Source organism: Labrus bergylta, chromosome 13 (assembly GCF_963930695.1).
Source record: "Labrus bergylta chromosome 13, fLabBer1.1, whole genome shotgun sequence".
Taxonomy (NCBI): domain Eukaryota; kingdom Metazoa; phylum Chordata; class Actinopteri; order Labriformes; family Labridae; genus Labrus; species Labrus bergylta.
Window position 1 is genome coordinate 13,056,973 of NC_089207.1, and position 19,870 is coordinate 13,076,842.

Here is a 19,870-nt window from a genome sequence, read left to right on the forward strand (position 1 = left end):
GTCGAGGAAAACCACTGCACGATGCACAAGTGACGGCACTGTTCTTCCTCTACTCCTGCATGATGTTATGAGTGCACCAGCTGACAGACTCTTCTTCTGCCCATGTAGGAGAACAGACGTGGTTCGGGCTGCAGGTACGGCAGGTGGAGGACTACCCAGTGGATCTTTACTACCTGATGGACTTGTCTCTGTCCATGAAGGACGATCTGGACACCATCCGAAACCTGGGCACCAAGCTGGCTCAGGAGATGGGCAAACTCACCAGCAACTTCAGACTGGGCTTTGGTTCCTTTGTGGACAAAAACATTTCGCCCTTCTCCTACACAGCACCCAAGTATCAGGAGAACCCCTGCAGTGGGTGGGTAGTTTCCTGAATTGTTAAAATGATATTCTGCCAACTGTAACCTGAGGCCATTTTTTTATGTTCATCCAGTTGATCTGCTCTGCTGGCAGCCACCACACAGCTGTTAAAACTCCAAAGTAATCCTTGGAATCAAATGCATCCAATCAAGTTAAGCCCAGGAGTGTTTGTGTTTGCCGCTGAAAGCTCAGATTGTTTGGAGTTCCTGCAGAGATTGACCTTTTTTGTTCACGAGTAGGATGCAGTTTTTTCAAAACTGGAAACATCGACTAAAGCTTTATTTGTAGCTAGCAGTTCTATGTCTCCCGCTGCCTTGATTTGTTTGTTTTACGGGTTATGCTGTGAAGCATTGCTCGTGTGTAAAGTCAAGAGAAAGTGCTGAGCTCGTGGAGCTTATTAGAAACATGCAGAGGCTTTTTAGGTCGGGTACAATCACTTCTATCTGAACCAGTTCTCTTGCCCGCTCACATCGCTGCAACACCTGTTGGTTTGACCTGATAACTGCTCTCATACCTGGCAAACCGAGGGGCGTCCAAAACGGCCGTGTGGGGGTGCCTTAAAACCGCCTACCTTCTCTGGTCCAAACAAATCCAGAGCATTCAGGACCAGAATCTAAAGTTAGAAGGATGACATACTGGCTGCTGCATTGTTGTCAGAGAAGCCAGCACTTCAACACAGCATGTTTCCTTAATGTCGGATCATATAGTAAGGTACCTTTATCATTTCACTCACTACACATCTCACTGATTGGACCTTTATATGTGAGGCGCTTTCATAACTTAGTTTTCCTTTAAATAAAACTGTTGAGCTCAAACACTTTCTTCGAGGGGTTATAACAAAGCTGGGCTTCCAAACACAAATATTAAGGGCTTACATTCTTGTAGATTGATATTTTTTTTACATTAAGAAGTGTAGATTTATCAAAGAATCGATGTGAGTTTGAGCTCAAGATGTTTTCTACTGAAACAGAAGTGTCACCGCAGACGAAAAGGGAAATCCTGAAATAATAATTCCCCCTCGGACCATCGTTCTATTTCTGCACATTCATGAATCATGTATAGTTGAACATCCTGCAGATCTGTGGTGTATGATAAGGCAGAGTAAAAGAGCACTTCTTGTCCTCCTGCACCCCTCTGGTTGTTGATGAGGTCAAACTGAAAGGCAGCAGAGCAGATTGGGGGGGGTAAAAAGGCTGCAGCACACGATGTTTGCCCCGAGGTGAGACAGCAGTGCACTAACGCAGTGCCCGCCATCGCGCATCACTGCCCATCTAGGTTATGGGTTTGGTTTAGTGTGTGTGTGTGTGTGTGTGTGTGTGTGTGTGTGTGTCACACACAGAGAAGCACAGCAGGCAAATATTTAAAGAGATAGAGGAAAACGTTTTGACCCCAAAGTTCTGCCATTGCTCATCGAGGTTACACAAGAGGAGGAAAACATGCAAGTGAATATCCGGCAGATTCAAACATGAAATAAGAACATATCTAATATTTTAAGCTGCCTTTTTACAAAACCTTTTTCCTTGTATAGTGATGGAATCAGAGCAGGTGAATAATAACTGATGTCCTGCCATGTGTGCAGAACGGAGACTCTCCAGCTGTTGCAGATCGGCTCTTTTAAAGCCTTTTTAGATATGATAATATGTGGTAACATATCAGAATATGAACTTTTATTTCTGCTTTGTCATCCTGATGTGACGTTCAGAGGGAGTATCTGGATCTGACCTCCCTTTCTCCCTCCCACAGATACAAACCGTTTCCTAACTGCGTCCCCACCTTCGGTTTCCGTAACATCCTCTCGCTGACGGATAAAGTCGACCGCTTCAACGAGGAGGTGCAGAAGCAGATGGTGTCCCGCAACAGGGACGCACCTGAGGGCGGGTTTGACGCCATCCTGCAGGCAGCTGTTTGTAAGGTGACAACAAGTGTCTCATTTCTGTCTCTCTGTTCTTAACGAGGCTTTAATCCCCTCTCACTGTCGAGTCGTCTTAATATTTACTTGAAAATGAACCTTCATGAGTTTTGTGACACACGCTGGGAATGCAGTGAAAATACCAAACTGCCCTTGTGCGGCTCTTTGCTTGTTAATTAAAAGCGGGGGTACGTACAGACAGGATGTGCAGTCCAGTGCAGCTGGTTAAACATAAGAAAGTAACTCGCAGGCCGAGTCGTTCACTCTGCCAGTTGAACTCTTCCTACAGGAAGAGAGCGACTCCCTCTCAGTGGCTCCTGCCCTGTAATTTAGTCGAGCTGCTCTGTTTCAAACACCCTCTGGAGGCTGGGCTGCGTCTGTCCCAAGGCCTGATCGATTCTTATTATTGAATTCTGAATGAAGGTCAGGCCAGCGAAGTGAGGCCTATCACATGAATATGACTCAAATGAACTAATCAAATCAAATACTTGTTTTCAAACCAGAAGAGAATGTTTTAACGGGAGGAGGAGCAGGAAGCTAGATTGATGTAGAGCTTTCACACTCACACAATAAAAAACCTCCTGAAGTTTTCTGGGTGAGCTGTATGTGTGAAAACATGTAGACACCCCCCCCCCCCCCTCCTTTCTTACAGGGATAGTCTCCTCCTGTGAGGTGCATGTGTGAACAACCACATCTGGAGGATTTCAGGAGCAGTCCTCCTGAGATTATCTAGATATTTTCAGGAGTGCAGATGTGAAAACGGCTTTTTCAAATCAGCACACCTTTGTGAATCTCACTAATACTACTAATAATACTGGAAGCTAACATGGATGATCTTTTGTATTGAACATTTTTTGAGCTAAAGTGCTGTTAAAGCTTTGGATGTTTTGTAACCACTAAAGCTTCAAAATGGACTGTTACTGCTTCAGCATAATCCCCGAAGTTAATGATCACAGACCGTCCACCGAGAAGTCTTCAGTTAGAGACACAATTTGAGCCTGTTACTTACAAAAAGCAGGACTTTCAGTGAAGGTGACTCATCTCTCGTATTTCGTGGCAGGAATTATGCTGCAGCCATTACCGTCCTTTTTGTAGCTGCAGGCTGAAGCACTCTGCTGAGGTCTGCATCATTTAGTATGAACATGGAGTCCTGGTTTTAAAATGTAGAAACAAGCCTTAAAGTTCTCTTTGGACTACAGAACTCTATAACCATGCCCATGAGGTAAACACAGTTTAGATCTTTGAAACCTAATTGCATCCCAGGACTCAGTCCCTGCTGTGTGTCATCCCCGTGTCATGCAAAGCTCGGCCTTCTCACACAAACATCTTTTCTGGCTTGCTAAACATTTACTGTAGTTGCTCATCACAGAGGCCTCTGATAGGATCATCCGCTGCTCTGTTGTGTTCACTCAAAACAAAAGAAGGACAACGTCCCTCTGTTCACTGGTAGAAATGTTCTGTTTCTTTAGTGCCGTGCATCAGTCAGCATTCTGTCAGTGCTCACTTTGGCCTGCCTGTTGTTTCCTGTTGATAAAGACAGGATTGTGCTTGTGGCCGAAAACTCTGGCTGTTGTTACACTCCCACTGTTTAGCGTGCGTTTAGATCAGAGGTTCTCGAACGTGTGGCAAGTTCTCATGATAAGCTTATAGTTCAAATTTGAGTTAGATATCTTTTATTTTGAACAGGTTAAAGGTCACATATCCTCCTCCTCTTCAACCAGTGTAAAAAAGTGTCAGAGCTCCCCAAAACATGTGTGTGAAGTGTCTTGTTCTAAATCCACTCTGATCCTGTATTTGATCATGCCTATAAACCCCTCTATTTCAGCCCTGCTCAGAACAGGCTGTTTCTGTGTCTGTACCTTTAAATATGTAAATGAGCTGTGTCTGACCACGCCCCCTCTCTGAAAGGGCTTGGGTGTCTCAAGCTTTCTCGCTCCATGTCCTATTGTTCACGGTGAGAAGGCAGACTCAGAGGGCAGAACAAACACCTAGCTGTGGGAGTGTCACCCACCTGGGGGAGGGGTTACTGCCCTTTGTGATGTCATGAAGGGAACATCTCCAAACGGCCTGTTTGAGCACACATTTTCTGAGAAGTGGAGCAGGCAAAAGACGGAGAGGATGGACTTTTCTCATCATTGGGGGGTTTGTAGACGGACTAGAGACACATATTAGTGTTAGAGAAACATGGAGGAGTGGATGTTTACAGAATATGTGACCTTTAGAATGATCCTAGAAACAAAGTCCCCTGTAGAAATTAAAGTCCATGGTCCTGTGTTCTGTGTGTCAGACGGAGATCGGGTGGAGAAAGGAGGCGTACCACCTACTGGTGTTCACCACAGATGATGTTCCTCATCTCGCTCTGGACGGTCGGCTGGGAGGCCTCGTCCAGCCGCACGATGGAAAGTGCCACCTGAACGAGAAGAACGAGTACAGCGCCTCCACAGAGATGGTAAGAGGAGCTGCCCCCTTTTTTTTTTGTCGTGCTTTGTCTCTTTAATTTATTTAAATATTCAAACAAAGAAAGATGCACGATGTAAATCAAAGAATAAAGGAGAGGTGTTATTATCAGAAACAAGCCGCTCTAAACGTCTGATCATGCCAGAGTGTCAGCTGGAAGGATCCTTAAGAAACATTTTGGGGGGCGTGGGTACCCTAGCTGTTACTGCTGAATTCCACCAGATACTGTCTGGTCCATCACTGGCTCCGCTCCGCTGGGCTCTGTCTCAGCTCCAGCTCAGCTTCATGTGTGAATCTGTAATTCCTGCGGGAACTCCTTGGTCTCAGGACTCCAGCTGTCTGGCAGTGCTGCTGTAATGGACTGGAGCTAACTCATTTCTGGTGGAAGTTGCAGCCCATGTAGAGAGGCTTAAGTCCTCGAGAGCAGCCGGTCTGGGTTCTGACTCTGTCCAGTGTCCTGTCTCTAAAATAAACCTTTAACAAACATTTTAACCCTTCAGTTTTATACCCTGTTAGAAACCTCTGACATTGAATTTACTGTAACACACCTTGGCACTGTTCAGGTAACTTTTCTTTACAGAGTCCAGCTCTGACTCACGTTGGAATTTCCATTGTTTACTTAAAGAAAGATATGTCTGATACTTAGAGCCATTTTTCATTACAGTATGCTAACTGTAGCTGGCTGTCATCCAGGACTACGCTAGTGGATCTGAGCCCATTTTATATCAAGTATGTGAGAAAACCTGTGTGTTAACCCAGCACATTGCGTATTATTGAAACACCATGTGGAGGTAATTGCAGAGAGGAGGGCCAATGGTTAAGTCAACACCTGGAGGCAGCCAATAAAACCACAGAGTGGACTGTAGACTGTAAACTACACCAACACTTAAGGATGAATGTGTTTGTCTTTGACCTACATTAATAATCAAAACCTCAAAGTGTTGCCAATCAGCAGCTCTGATTTGAGATAAGATGCCAAATCAGTAGGACACATTCAATTTCACCACATTCAGCTACTGCTCTGCAAATTCTTTCACATGTTGCTTATAATGATGTATTCCAGAGGACGCCAGCCGGCTAATGCTTTGATAACTGATGGACATCATGTGGACGGCACAAGTTTTAAATACAAATTGGGAACTTTTTCATTTCTGTCTGAAACTCTTGATTTATTTCACATGACTCTTTGATAACCATGTTTATCATAACAGAGCTTCAGTAGAAACTAAGCGCTTTGAAAGAACAGATACGAGGCACGGTATCGGGTTCAAAAGGAGGTGTGTGTTTGGGTGTGCATTAAGAGCCAGGAGTTACGAGAATGCGACGTTGATAGCAGCATCCTCCGGTGTTGAAAAAACTAAGCCGATGCTGAAGTCCTGCAGTACCTCGAGTGTCCACTAGAGGCTGGCTGCAGAAGCACAGGAAGTCACATACACACCCATTCTAAAAAGCCTGTTTTTACAGTAAAGATTAACATGTTTACAGCCTGGTTCAAAAAGCCAAATAGGTCTGATTAGCTCATGTCTCGATCAGCACACACTGTACGGGTGGGGTGAATGTTTTGATGACTCATCCGTTTTGATTTGATGAAGGATAAGAGTTATTCACAATAAGGCGTGTAGCCGACCTGATTGACAGGCGGGCTCGATGTAGCGGTGTGTCAGTTGTTGATATCTTGTACAACTTTTAAAAACGTGCAGCGTTAAACAAATAAGATCGGAGATTCTCTTTGATGCTTAAGAAAAATCACATCAAGCTCCAGTGAGGTGTCAGAAGGCCAGCGGAGTGTTTCCTGAGTCAACACAACACCGGGGTCAGAATAACATCAACATATGTTTGCCGGCTTCCTGACAGGAAACTCTGTATTCATTACCCATAATGCCTCCCTCTCTGTCCCTGTCTCTCTATAGGACTATCCGTCTCTGGCTCTTCTGGGAGAGAAACTGGCTGAAAACAACATCTTTCTCATCTTTGCCGTGACCAAACGTTTCTATGTGATTTATAAGGTAGACCTTTAAAGAGTGTGTAATGTTCCTTTATTTTCATTTACATCCAGAAAATAACTAACGCTGCCCGTTTGTCTCCTTTCCCAAAGAATTTTACTGCCCTCATACCGGGGACCACAGTAGAAATCCTCGACCAGGACTCCAAGAATGTGATCCAGCTCATCGTCGCAGCGTACAATGTGAGTCCAGAGAGTCTGCTCTAACCGTCTGTGTGTGTGTGTGTGTGTGTGTGTGTGTGTGTGTGTGTGTGTGTGTGTGTGTGTGTGTGTGTGTGTGTGTGTGTGTGTGTGTGTGTGTGTGTGTGTGTGTGTGTGTGTGTGTGTGTGTGTGTGTGTGTGTGTGTGTGTGTGTGTGTGTGTGTGTGTGTGTGTGTGTGTGTGTGTGTGTGTGTGTGTGTGTGTGTGTGTGTGTGTGTGTGTGTGTGTGTGTGTGTGTGTGTGGTTTCCTGTTTGTGTGTGTGTGTGTGTGTGTGTGTGTGTGAGAGAGAGTAATGAGAGAAGATAAGACGAGGGGGCGGGGGGGATGGGAACAGAGGCAGATTCTTTCATGTCTTCCCACCGCCGTGACACATTTAACGAGCCTCCAGCTGACATGGGTGGCCGCTCACAGGCTGCATGTCTCATGGTGGTGGAGACTCTGAGGTGCCGACGACGTGCTTTTAACAGCTGACTTTGTAGCAGATTGGGTCCTTCACGCTTATCTCGCGCATGGATGGAAATAATTAAGTGATCGGGTGGTCAAAGGGAGTATTCTGTGATACTTGTCAATGTCACGTCAATGAAACGACAACATCTCCGTAACTTTAACTTTTCCAGGATCAGAAAGAACTGGAGCTTTAAAGTCTTAAACTAATGTTTTTAACTCATTTCAGACACCCAGGAATTATTTTCATTTTTAATCTGCCGCGGTATCGATATCCAGATTGTGTATCTTTGTGCTCGCAAAATTCAAACCGGTACCCTGAGGATGCTTTAAGAGTATTCATCTATCCCTGATCATCAGGGAGTACGTCAATCCTTCACACAGAGACATGCCTCGACATACTTCCGTCCCCTCTCCTTTCAGCTTTCTCAATCAGATAAATAAATAGAAATAACTGGACACATTGAAGCCTGATATTCATCTGCTCCGATGTCTTATAAAACTAAAAAAAGATTTTGAGCTGCCCTGCATTTAGTCAACTTTTCCCTCCGTGTTTTTCCGTGTGGGCGTTCAGATTTTCAGGAGGAGCTGCGTCTTTGGCCCCGTGGCAGAGTCTTCTCTGCGACTGAAACTCGTGTCAAACTCCGACTGTGACATGCCGAGTGTGTGGGTGGAAGCCTGAATGAAGTTCTTTGACTCCCTGCCTTATTAACATTCCAGCCGCCACGTTATATCCACCACTTGTCGGCTTTGCCAAACACTGAGGTTTCACTGTGTACCCCACAGATTTTTTTTTTTTCCTCAAGTTTGAAGCGTGGCACAAAGCTGCTGCCCGCTGTGATTGCTTTAAGGGTCAGAAAAGAGTCCGAGTGAGGGGATGAGGGAGAACTAATCCATGTGCAGATATCCTCATTTAGTAAATGTGCATGAAACACAGATTCTGTGGGCACGTGTCTATCAGAGCCTGCCGCAGCTGGCATTGTATTTCACAAGATTCAGTTACAACCTGCATCCATGCACAGTGCCTGTGGTTTCACTCAGATTAACTGTAAAAATGTGCTTAACCCAGGCGATACATTCCCCATGTTTCACTCTTTTCCACTCCTTAAAGACCTTAAAGCCTCTGGAAAGCCAAATCCACAAAAAGCTTCTAACTATGTTCTGTATGATCTTATGTCCATAACACAAAGTCTCTAAAAGTATTAAACGTTACCTTCCAACCATAATTGAGATGAATGTGTGACATGTTCCACATAAATATCTCATACATCAAGTCTATCCTCTGTAAATGTCTCTCTGAGTCATGACTGTCTACAATGAGTGAGAAGCTCGAGTCCCGCTGGCTGTGTTGTTGTCAGAGCCGTGTTTACATGGACGGGACGGATGGCTCCTCCTCTTGTGTATAAAAGCTGTTTTAGTCAAGGACTAGAGAGAAGAAGAAGAACATACTCGCTCATCATTTGGATGTTAGTAACAGGAGGCTGGTTGGAGGTGTGTCTCTGTAGGAGAGCGGAGGCTTCAGTATGGAGGAGGTGTGGCCTAACAGCAGTTTGTTTTGGTTTCATGCTGGTGCTCAAGGGGGACATGATCAAAAAGTCGCACATTATTTAGGTTTTTGAACATTTTCGGACGTTTGGTGTGGAGTGGACGGGGTTAGCTTAGCTTTCACGTTCCTGTTTGACGTTCCTGGCTGCACATCCTCTGGTGAAGCTGACAGCTTGTGGTGCTGTTGATTTGGAGAAACAGAAGGTGGCGTTTCGGTTTTGTGAGGGAAAGCTCCACTCTATGCCAAACGGGCTCCAGCGTCTATCACCCGGATTCACTCAGTGTTTTGTGTATGCTTCATGATACATTACATTTTGATGTCACATGTGTGATTTTTAATATTTCAAGTCGGGTCACAGGAGGCTTTACATGACTCACTGAGGTGGTTTTTATATGAATCGTATGAATGTGAGTTTAACTTCAGGACAGTGTGATAATGTGTATCAGCTGCAGAAGAACCTGAAAGGAGTTACTGTACCAAGCAGCAACAGTAATCTTTTGTAAAAACCTTGAGTTGCTAACGTGTCCTGATAAAGTCTCGTGTTTTCCTCAGAACATCCGCTCCAAAGTGGAGCTGTCGGTGTGGGATCACCCGGAGGACATCAGCCTTTCCTTCACAGCCACCTGCCAGGATGGAAAACCGCTGCCAGGCCTCAGGAAGTGTGCTGACCTGAAGATCGGCGACACGGTGAGTCCCTGTCCCCACTCCTCTTTCAGACTCGCCTCGCAGTCTGAATGTTTGATGCAGCGTGTTCCTGCGACCGGTCTTTCCTCTTAAGGCTTATGAAAACTTTATCAGAGGCTTTAAAGGGGGAGTCAGATATTTATAAACCCGGGCCCTTCTTTCACATGTTTTGGGGTCTCATGGGTACACACACACACCTTTTTACTCGCTTAACCTGGACAACACTGAAGGGCTTCAATAACTACACGACAAGGTGTGAAATAAATGTTTTAACTTTTTTCGGCTCACCGTAGAAAGTCGTCCTCAGCGTCTCCCTGTAGTCTCAGTGATGTAAAAGAAGGACACTGCTGCATCTTTGAATGTCTCAATTCACTTTAACAAACTCTCAGACAGCTCAGCTGACGAGTCCAAAGTAATATCCACCTTATGACATCACACATTGACCTTATGACATCACACATTGACCTTTGTTACCTTTCCCTGTGCTGTTTGACCTCACTTTGGGGTCCCTAACCACTTCCTGTTTATGTGCTTAACTTCATGTCCTGACCTTCATCTACAGGAAGGACCTTACTTTATTTCAAAATAAAAGCACACAGCAAGTAGAGATCCTCCTCGTATTTATTCTGACTTTATTCCCTGTGATCGCTGCACGACCATAGACTGTCTGCACGCCACCTCTACCATCTCCGTGCTCTAATGAACCTGCTGCATTATGTTTCCTGTTCTCCAGTATGTTCTTCTCCACTCTTTAGTTCACATTGAGATTCTGTTCAACTACATGTAGCATTGATAGAAAGACACACATTCTCATTATAGCGTCGTATAGAGCAGGGGTTCACAAACTTTTCAGCTTGCGACCCCCATTATGACGGTGATAGATATTTGGGACCCCACATTTGACGCTCTAGGTCAAAACACTGGCATTAAAACAGCAAACAATAGCCCAAACACCATCATATTATTTTTGTAATTTATTTTAAGACTACTTTTTTTACCTACTGTATTTTCAAATTAATGTATTTGAAATATCCAATTTCAAACCATTTTCATATGTTTTTGAAAGGAATCTCGCGACCCCCCCCTAACAGTGTTCCGCAACCCCCCCAGTGGGCCGCGACCCCCACTTTGGGAACCACTGGTATAGAGGACTCTGATGCTTCATCTGCTACGTCCGCGTCTTTTTTTAACATCACGTCTGACCTCAGTAGACTCCGCTCAATGACATGACCTTTAAGCTGGTGCTGTGCAGGCTGTCGCTGTGAGCTGAAGTAAATCAGAACACATGGTGAAAACGTTCCAACTTGTTCTGCCAGGGATCAATATTTTCACAGGACATTCAGAGCAGCTCTTTCAGCTGAATCGAGGCCACACGGAAAGTGTTGCACAACAGTGGAAAACAACCTTTTGAGAGGTTTCAGATTGATGCTGTTGGATTTAGTAATGTGCGTTCATGCCACACAAATATTTGTGTATTTTTCCAAGGAAGAATAATTTGAGGTTGGAGCTCACATCACATTCATGATGTGCAGCACTGCGACTGTTTCCCTTCTAATGTTACAGGAGACGATCATTTAAAGGTGTCTCCGTGTGAAAAGCAGAACATGTGTGGTGAAGGTTACACGGGATCGATGCTGCGATCACGGGTCATGTATTGTGAATTGGCTGCAGAGAAGCTCCTTGTGCAGTTTTTTTTCAGCATGCAAGGATGTGTTGCTATGGAAACGATGTCCGGAGTTAAAAGGCTCTGGTAGAGAATGTCTTCATACCCCTCATTGAACACCTTTTGTGTGCAGGCTTATATGATTTAGTGCTACAATGGGAGACAGCAGAGAAACCAACTCGTCTTACTCGAGGAGTGAACACAAAGTTTTAAGTTTTCTCGTCTTTAAAATCTGGAAAATACATTTTTATGGCATGCAAGGAAAAGTCTTTGATCTTTCCGAATTTGGCTTTGCAGAGGGAAATCTTCATTCAGGGCCTGTGTCAGTCCGTTACGTGTGTTTAAGATGTTCAGAGTGGTGACTCGGCAGACTGGGCTGAACGCAGTGTGACCTTTGAATCCAACACAAGTGACTTCCTGTCTGCTGAAATCAAGCTGACTTGGAGGAGGAGTGGAGGGGTCTCCTCACTGATACCACAGAAATAGTCTCTGCATCCTTTGAGGAGTAACCTAAGCCACGATGACGGGGCACACTGTCTGACTGTGTGTCTGTGTGTGTGTGTGTGTGTGTGTGTGTGTGTGTGTGTGTGTGTGTGTGTGGGGGGGGGGGGGGGTCACTCCAGGACACATACAGGGTCCCTCTCCTCTCTCCTGACCTCTAACACAGTCATTGTTTCCCCTGAGTGTGTGGATTTATGCTCCCTGATAATTCAGTTTTTACAACCTTATGACGCTTTTCTAATTTCTCCAGAAGGTTTACTGTATCATAAAACAGATTTCTTGGCAGAAGTCACTCGTTCCTCTTGGAATATTTCTTCTCTGAGCTGGATTCAATCAGCCGAAAGTCTCACACCAGGTCCTGGTGGCCCAGTGGAAATGTTTCTCCTGGCTGACCCTCTGCCTCACATCCATTAAGACCGTGGAGGAAGTCCATTACTGCTTCTCTGATTTCATTACAGTATCTGATAAGCCTTCAAGCTTTAGATCTATGAGTGGGTGTGGAGCTTCTGGCGCCCACACCGAAATAATTTCAGCCTGTTGTGCTCAGGATTTTTTCCTTCGGCTTGGAGGTAACGCTTGAGGAAGTTGTAGCTGTGAGGTCATTGAAGGAATCAGAGGATTCACAGTCAGTGAAGAGTTATAGAGAGAGAGGTCACTCATGTAGTGTTTGATTTTTGAACGGTCAAATGATTAATTCTGAAAACGATTCATAATTCATTAATTGATCATAAACAGTAGTTTAAAGTCAGTCGTAGCTACACGCTTCAGCTGCGTTCGTTCTCAGTTGGTGTCTGTGTGAACAAAAGAAGAGGTGGGGGGGGGGGACAGGACGATCGTACATCTTTTATAGATTTGAATTTTGCACAGCCCTCTCTCTGGAGGTCACTTTATATTCTGTCCAGGACCCTCTATTAAGATCTGGATTGAGTCCTGAATCCATTGTGAATGCTTGCAAGGGGCAGCTCCATACATGCAGGCACACCATGAGCTCCAGCGTGGTGGAATTCTTTACCCCAACCCCCCCTCCCCGCCCCCCCGCTCTTCTCTGGGCTGCTTTCTTTTCCTGGTTTGGGGATGGGAAAGGGAAAGAGTGTAGAATAGAAGAACACCATTGAATGGGGGGGGGGGGGGGGCTTTGGGGTGATCATCCTTGCTCTAGTCTTTTATTCTCGGCGGTGAAAGGAGTCGGTGGGGGGGGGGGGGGGGGGTGCCAAACTTCTCAGTCTTTCTGTGAGGAGGACATGGCCCGGTCCTCGTCCCAGGTGTCAGTCACTGAGCCCGCTGTGGAGCCTGACGCTGCATCTCAATGACGGCACACAAAAGTAGGCAGGAGGGGGCCTGTGAAACTGCAGACCATGAATGAGGAAAGCTGGCAGCGGGAGAAATGTGAGAGCGGAGAGTGTGTGAAGCTATATGCATATGAATGAAAGTGAGTCTGCGCTGACATACAGACGCTTCCACGTTCGGGTTGTTTGTGTTTGACCTTCTCATCAGTTTTGTCCCGCTTAATTGAATTTAGAGCAGTCATAAGAATCCCATCATCCCAAAAGATTCTTCTCCATTTCTTCCCCAAACATAATGAAGTCTTTGATAGAACATGTTTGTCTTTGTGTTAACCATCTTAAATCTTAGAGATTTAAAGTTGTAGCACATCATCTCGTACCCTCTTCTCTCATTTCTCTCCTTGAGTGAAGTTTGCATCCTGAGCTTTTTCCTCAGTGACTAAATTTTATCACTGCAGGATATTACATCCCCTCACTCTCCCCTCTCTCCGTCCTATTTTCCTTTTACTACTACTTCCGCTTGAATTCTTTTTACCCCTCCACAACCTCATACTTGTCCTGACTCAGTCACATGATTTGGGGGAACTTGCCTCCTCGCGACTCACATTTAAAGTCAATTTAATTTTGTGTCTCGTTAACTCGTTAAGCTTCCCGCGCTTCTGTGAAGGGGGGGGGGGGGGGGGGGAGTCCGGGCAGCATGTGACGTAGACGCACCGTGTATCCTGAAGCAGCTCGTGTTGTTTATAGACGGGAGTTGTGGAGGTCAGAGGTGACCAGATTTAAAAGAGAGCCTGGAGCTTTGCAGAAATGAATCAGAATGAATCAAAGCCAATGAATGATTAAAGGGTTAATAATATCATTAAAGCTATGATGAAAAGCATGCATGGCTGCTGTAGACAAGTTGCCTGTAAATTAAAGGACCGATATGTAAGATATCTACGCTGATGGCTGGCAAAACATGGCCGAGGTATTTATCCGAGGTAAGGAAAGCAAAACAGGAAGCTCCCGTTTGAAGGATTTATTAAGTGGTGTTTTGAGCCGACATGCTCTAGGTATTAATCCTACACATGAGGAACAGTTGTGACATATTTGGCAACACGTCACAGAAACTGGCTGCACATGCAGGATGCTTTTAAATAAAGTATTCAGCTCTAAACTCACACGTTCTGGCAGAGAAGAGCCGATGCTGCAGGGGAGGAATGTTTCCTCAGTTTGTCGTCTGAGGGTCGAGTTCTTCTAGTCGGCGCTTCAAAGCAGAACGGGCTCTCATCACTCTTCTTACAGATCCTGTAACATCTGTCAGTCTGTGTGTTTTGATATATAATGACTGCTAATCTAACATGGCTGTAAACACTCTCAAAGTTAAGCTGAACTCTGGCACCTAACGCTCACAATCATTGTTCTTGTTTCTGATCCAGTCTGGAGTGGAGCAGAGCCAAACCAGAGCACAACATGTGCCTTTCTTTCATTTTGTCACAGACTTATAATACATGGTGTTAAATCGAAAACATGCGTTTATGCAGCAGCCAGTGATGCTGATTAAAATCAGGACGACATGAAAGACTAACCCTGAGCTGTACATCGAGCAGACAGCGCTCTGGTCGTTCGCTGTGGTCGTTATGAAATGAGGAAAATACCAGAAGAACGTGCTCATGCTGGAGCAGAAAGAAGGCAGCCTGGGTTGGGTTTCTCTTCCTTCCTCCGAGCAATCAGATGGGTGTAGGTCTGTTCTCATTGCCCACTTTCTTTCTTACACACTGGTGTAAACAGAACCCAGGGTCGTGTGTAGTTCATGTTTACAGCCTGAAGCTGCCAACTGTTTTTTTTTGTTTCTGCTCAGAGGGAAAGCTGCAGGGTGGGATCAGGTCACGATGGTGGTCCCTGAACTTGACCTGAACTCTTCGGATTACACGGATATGAAGCTGCTATCTCTTCTCCATCCCTGCCAGAGATTACACTTTGTATTTCCTCTTTTGTAGGTGTCCTTCAATGTGAGCGTGGAGGCGAGGAGCTGCCCTCCCCGCGGCACCGACCAGAGCTTCACTATCAGGCCGGTGGGCTTCAAAGACCGCCTGGAGGTGTCTGTGGATTATCAGTGTGACTGTGACTGCAGCAAGAAAGCCCAAACCAACAGCAGCATCTGCAGCTCCATAGGTACGTCATCCTGCGTTACACGGTCTATTTATTTCAGGATATGACACCCTGATCAGACAGAGTGAAAGAGTTGTTAAAATATTTTTAAAACGTTGGAGACGGTATGAGTCTGTTTGAGTCGGGTTTCATGGCCGCTGGTGGAAGAGATCAATTCTGAGAAGCTGTGTTTGATGTGTGCACATGAATAATCTTGTAGAAAATGAGGGGTCTACAGGGTGCGCAGCAGTCATGCATATTAATCTGTGATCAGTCGGTTGGGTAAAACTAATCTTGCCCTTGCAGGTACATATAACTGCGGGAAGTGTCAGTGCGAGCCGGGCTACCTGGGAGCCCGCTGTGAGTGCCAGGAGGGCGACACCAGCAGCATGTACCTGAGCGCCTGCAGGGAGGCCGAGGGCAAGCAGATCTGCAGCGGGAGAGGAGAGTGCAGCTGCAACCAGTGTCTCTGCTTCAAGTCCGAGTTTGGGAAGATTTACGGGAGCTACTGCGAGTGTGACGACTTCTCCTGCGCCAGACACAAAGGAATCCTCTGCTCAGGTAGGAACGTCACCCACTGCGTTTCTTTTTATTTCCTCTGACGCAGAGTTTGAGGAGCTGAGCCTGTAGGAAGGAGGTGTTTTGATCCTCCCTGAGCGTCCAACTAAACAAGAAAAACAAGCTCACATCAAACACGCTTGTACACTCCTCAGATCTGCTGCATGTTGTGGGTTATAATGAGCTGTGTTTCCCGTTCATGATGTTGAGTCACACTCCCATACCTGCCGTGGGTGTGTCTCTGCGGTTTGGCCTCCTCCTGACTCCAAAAGGCAGCTTTTTTTTTTTTTTTTCGACTGAGCGGTAACTGTCACCTGGAGGGCTGCTGGCTTCAGTCCCAGAAGAATCTCTGAACGAGCTTCAGTAGTTGTTCAGATGTTCAGCTTGTGTTTTGTCTCTCGTTGGGGGGGGGGGCTTGTTTTTGTATGATACTCGTCCAGGACCGGAGAGAGGGTGGAGGGACTTGTCTTGCTGGAATCAAAGGAAGAGATGTGTGAAAGAAGAAGACAAAAATCAGAGATTCTTTAGGCTTTCTTAGAGCTTTGAGCTGGAGCATTTTGTCTTTTCATTATCTCCATGGTGTCATCCTGAGGCGTAAACATGCCCTGTTGATCAATCTTTGTTTATGTCGACTTATTCCTATGGAGACAGACCTCCTGCAGGCTGCTTCTGGAGATCTTTGTACGGTTTTATGCTATTTACAATAAAAACTTCATTAGCACGAGCTGTCATTGTTCTTGCAGAGGAAATCTAAAACCGGGCGTACACTGTACGTTTTGAGGCCGATTTAGACCTGATTTTTGAGATGCAGAACAGATTTTAAGTTGTGCTGAATTTCAGCTAAACCGCACGTCGTCAGTCGTGCAGCGTACACTGAGGCATGAAGGTAAAACACTGACCAATCAGCTGCTCCCGACTGGTGGGATGATTTTCTGGTGTGTCTTGATATTTTGGTCGTACGACTTCACACACTCACACAGTGAGAGCAGAGCCACGAGATGATTCCCCGCCCTGTGACTTTTTCCTCCTGTTTTTTTTACCTGCACAAACGACACATCCCAAATCACCATGGCAACAGCAGGCGTGCCTGTTTAATCTGTTTTCCCCCACCGATCATGAACGAAACGTTGGGAGGAGATATCTGCAGACCTCCAGCTGTCATTAGTTCTGATGTAGCGGTTAGTGAGCGTGTGTTTGTTTGATGCCGAGTGTCATAATCTCCACCAGCTCGAGTTTTTAAACCTCTGAAACAAAACCCAAAGGCGTCTGTTTTTTGGGTTATAACACTGTGTGTTTGATGATGAAGTTTGATGTTACATGAGATGAAAGAAGCGGTGAATATGGGCATCCCACATCAGTCAGGCCCTATAACAAACTATCAACATCTTTCTTTGGGAGATTTGAAGCATCCCACAAATAACTTCACACTAAGAGAAAAACACATGCAGTCAGAGTATTTAACATGATGAAACAATTTTCTCTCTTATCATTAATAAGTGAGAAATACAAAAAGTAAAGATCAGCCAAGATTTGAATTTCCCTCGGGATCAATAAAGTATCTATCTATCATCCTCAAGCTTTAAGAAATATTTATTTTTCTACTCTCAGAGCTCAATGTTGTGTCCATTTCTAATTCTTGAATTATTTTTTCATTTTGAATCTCCACACTTTAATCACTGGTAGTTTTTTTAACTTAGAGTTTTAGCTTGAACAGTACAGAGTCTTAAGATGTGAAGCATTAAAACTACTCCAGGAAATGACATTGGAAAACATTGTGTTGGTTGTTGGAGTCTAAAGGGTTAAGGTCCTCTCTCTGAGCTCGGAGGCTAAAAAGAGAGGCTCGGTTTGAAAAGGCAGGTTTGGCTCGGCTGAACCAACCAGGCCGAGGCTGTTGTGTTCCCAGGACATCGGGTCCAACACTCTGCATTCTGGAGCAGGACCTGCTGGATCGGCCCCAGGACAGCAACTGTTCCCCTGAAACCACAGAGAGCGCTTTGTGACGGAGGGGCCAGTTTTTGGCGTGATCCCCCCCTGACACAATGCTCGCCTCTATTTATCTCTCTGCGGGAGGAACAGAAGTGTTTGGTTTAGTCAGCAGCGGGGACGGACACGGTGAATGCACAGATGCAGAATGGCTGGATCATCTACAAGCAGTCATTAAATGTTAACAGTCCGCTACCTTCTGCTGCTCTCTCCTCCTCTCTCAGCGTGGGCGCCATAATGAGTCCTAATGACAGCAAACGCTACGCCTCCTCCACACTTCCCTCCCTTGCTCCTGGGATTCTGACAGTTAATTATCGTGCAGCAGGCTCTGGGCCTCGCTCTTTTCGAAAAAGATTCCACAGGATATACTATGAAGTTCTGCTCGCCCCCCTTAGCAAGCAGACTGATCCTGTAAATAGCATCGGGCTTCACCTGATATTCCGCCGTCTGGGAAGGTCTTCAGTGTTCAGTCGTATAAACGGCCTCCAGGCTCGGCAGGTTTTATTAAAGAGGAAATCAGCTGGCAGCGTATCCAAAGCACGGCCTTCTTCTTAAAGAACTCCTCGTCTCCTTGAATATCTGAGAGCAGCTCGCTGTCAGTCTGTTGGTTCGTCATGCCGGCTGCAAAGAGCGCGCAACGATCAGATCAAAGATCACGACTGATGTCAGGTGTTGTTTCTTGTCGAGGACGCTTGTCAGAAGAAACATTTAGTTTAACTCTGTGATAACAACATTAGTTTTGTTTTCTTGAGATCTCCACTTACTAATCTGGTTATCTCTGGATACAAAATGCTGCTTTGTCCCGTGATAAACAAAGTAAGTAGTTTAGATCTCTGTACTTGTTATAACGGGAAAAGGGAAAGGAAAAGCCCCTTACCACTTTGTTTCTGAAGAGTATGACGGGAATCTGTTCAAGAACAGGGATTTAAGCCTCAGTGAAAAACTCTACCGGTGGTTTTGGAAGCTCCAGATTCACGTCAACATGTGTTTAACCTTTGACCTTTTTTAGCTGCTACACATCCTAAACACACAAACACACCCTGTAGTCTCTGAGAGTTGTGTTAGCGCATCTTTTCATCGACCACAAAAGAGAGCTGACCTGAGCCCACACCGAGATAACCAATCAGTGACGAGCATCTCGAAAACATCCTTAAGTAACACTGACTGCAATCTTTGAGTCGGTTACTGTAGCAGGTTTCTTTCAGTCCCGCTTCATTGGGAAGAGAGAAAGTGAGTCAATATAAAAAAATCAGCGTCGTGTTGTTTTCCATCTCATGAGCTGCAGTAAATCTGAGAGGCTCACTGGGGAGCTGTGAGCTCTGGTGGGTTTGGCTGGTCGGCTGTCGCGTGTCACCACAGCGAATACACACCCATTTAGTGTGTGATTCATGTACACACACACACACACAGCTCATAAGAACAGCTGGTCTGGTCAGCAGGTGTGAGCCACAGCTGGGCGAGGAGAGCGGCGTGCTTCTGTCCTCACGTTCACCTCCGACTGCATCCGATTCAAAGAGCAGAAAGAGGAACTCAAGAGCAGTTTCATCCAACTGAGCTGTCAGGAAGCTGAACTCTCACCTCTCCACCCTGGACATGAAACCTCCACCCACACCCCCACGAACGGGAAGTCTAAAGCACCTGACACTTTCACAGTTTGTACCGTGGTTGGGTGAGAAACGTTTTTTCATGATGTCATGATGTAACTCGATCAACGGGAAGTGTAGGAGGATGGGAGGGGATCAGTTGTGTCATGTTTGATCAGTAAGTTGACTAAAATGTGACTCAACAAAAACAGGAAATGCTGAGTTTGAATTAAAAAAGATATTGTGTAAAGCAGCTTTGACCATAAGGAAAAGATTTGATTTGCAAAAAACAACAAAAATCACATAAAGCATCAACTCTTCTTTAAAGGAGCAGTATGTAACTCTGACACCTAGTGTTTAAAATGGGTACTGCAGTCTAAATTCTTTTCATCATAGAGAGCTGTCTCCCCCCCCCCCCCCCGCCCCCTCCTCTCTAGAGTTGTTGATCACGCAGGTTGCCATGTGGTGGACACTGAAGCTTCAGTGTTTAGCCAGCTCTGCATCGGTCTGTAAACCTTTCTGCGTTCTAACCTCTCTCCATTTTTCAAAAGCATCTCCAATATTG

The 19,870-nt window shown here is 45.5% G+C and overlaps 1 protein-coding gene across 1 annotated transcript in view; it reads left to right on the forward strand.

The window, feature by feature from the left end:
• Nucleotides 1–19,870, forward strand: part of itgb5 (integrin, beta 5) — a 45,371-nt gene that overhangs the window by 1,815 nt on the left and 23,686 nt on the right. Inside the window, exons 4-11 of the mRNA XM_020637866.3 lie at nt 109–358; nt 2,104–2,272; nt 4,557–4,718; nt 6,637–6,732; nt 6,822–6,911; nt 9,473–9,607; nt 15,031–15,205; nt 15,488–15,742. Of these exons, the coding sequence (XP_020493522.2) occupies nt 109–358; nt 2,104–2,272; nt 4,557–4,718; nt 6,637–6,732; nt 6,822–6,911; nt 9,473–9,607; nt 15,031–15,205; nt 15,488–15,742 (1,332 nt within the window). The remainder of the gene's footprint in view (nt 1–108; nt 359–2,103; nt 2,273–4,556; nt 4,719–6,636; nt 6,733–6,821; nt 6,912–9,472; nt 9,608–15,030; nt 15,206–15,487; nt 15,743–19,870) is intronic.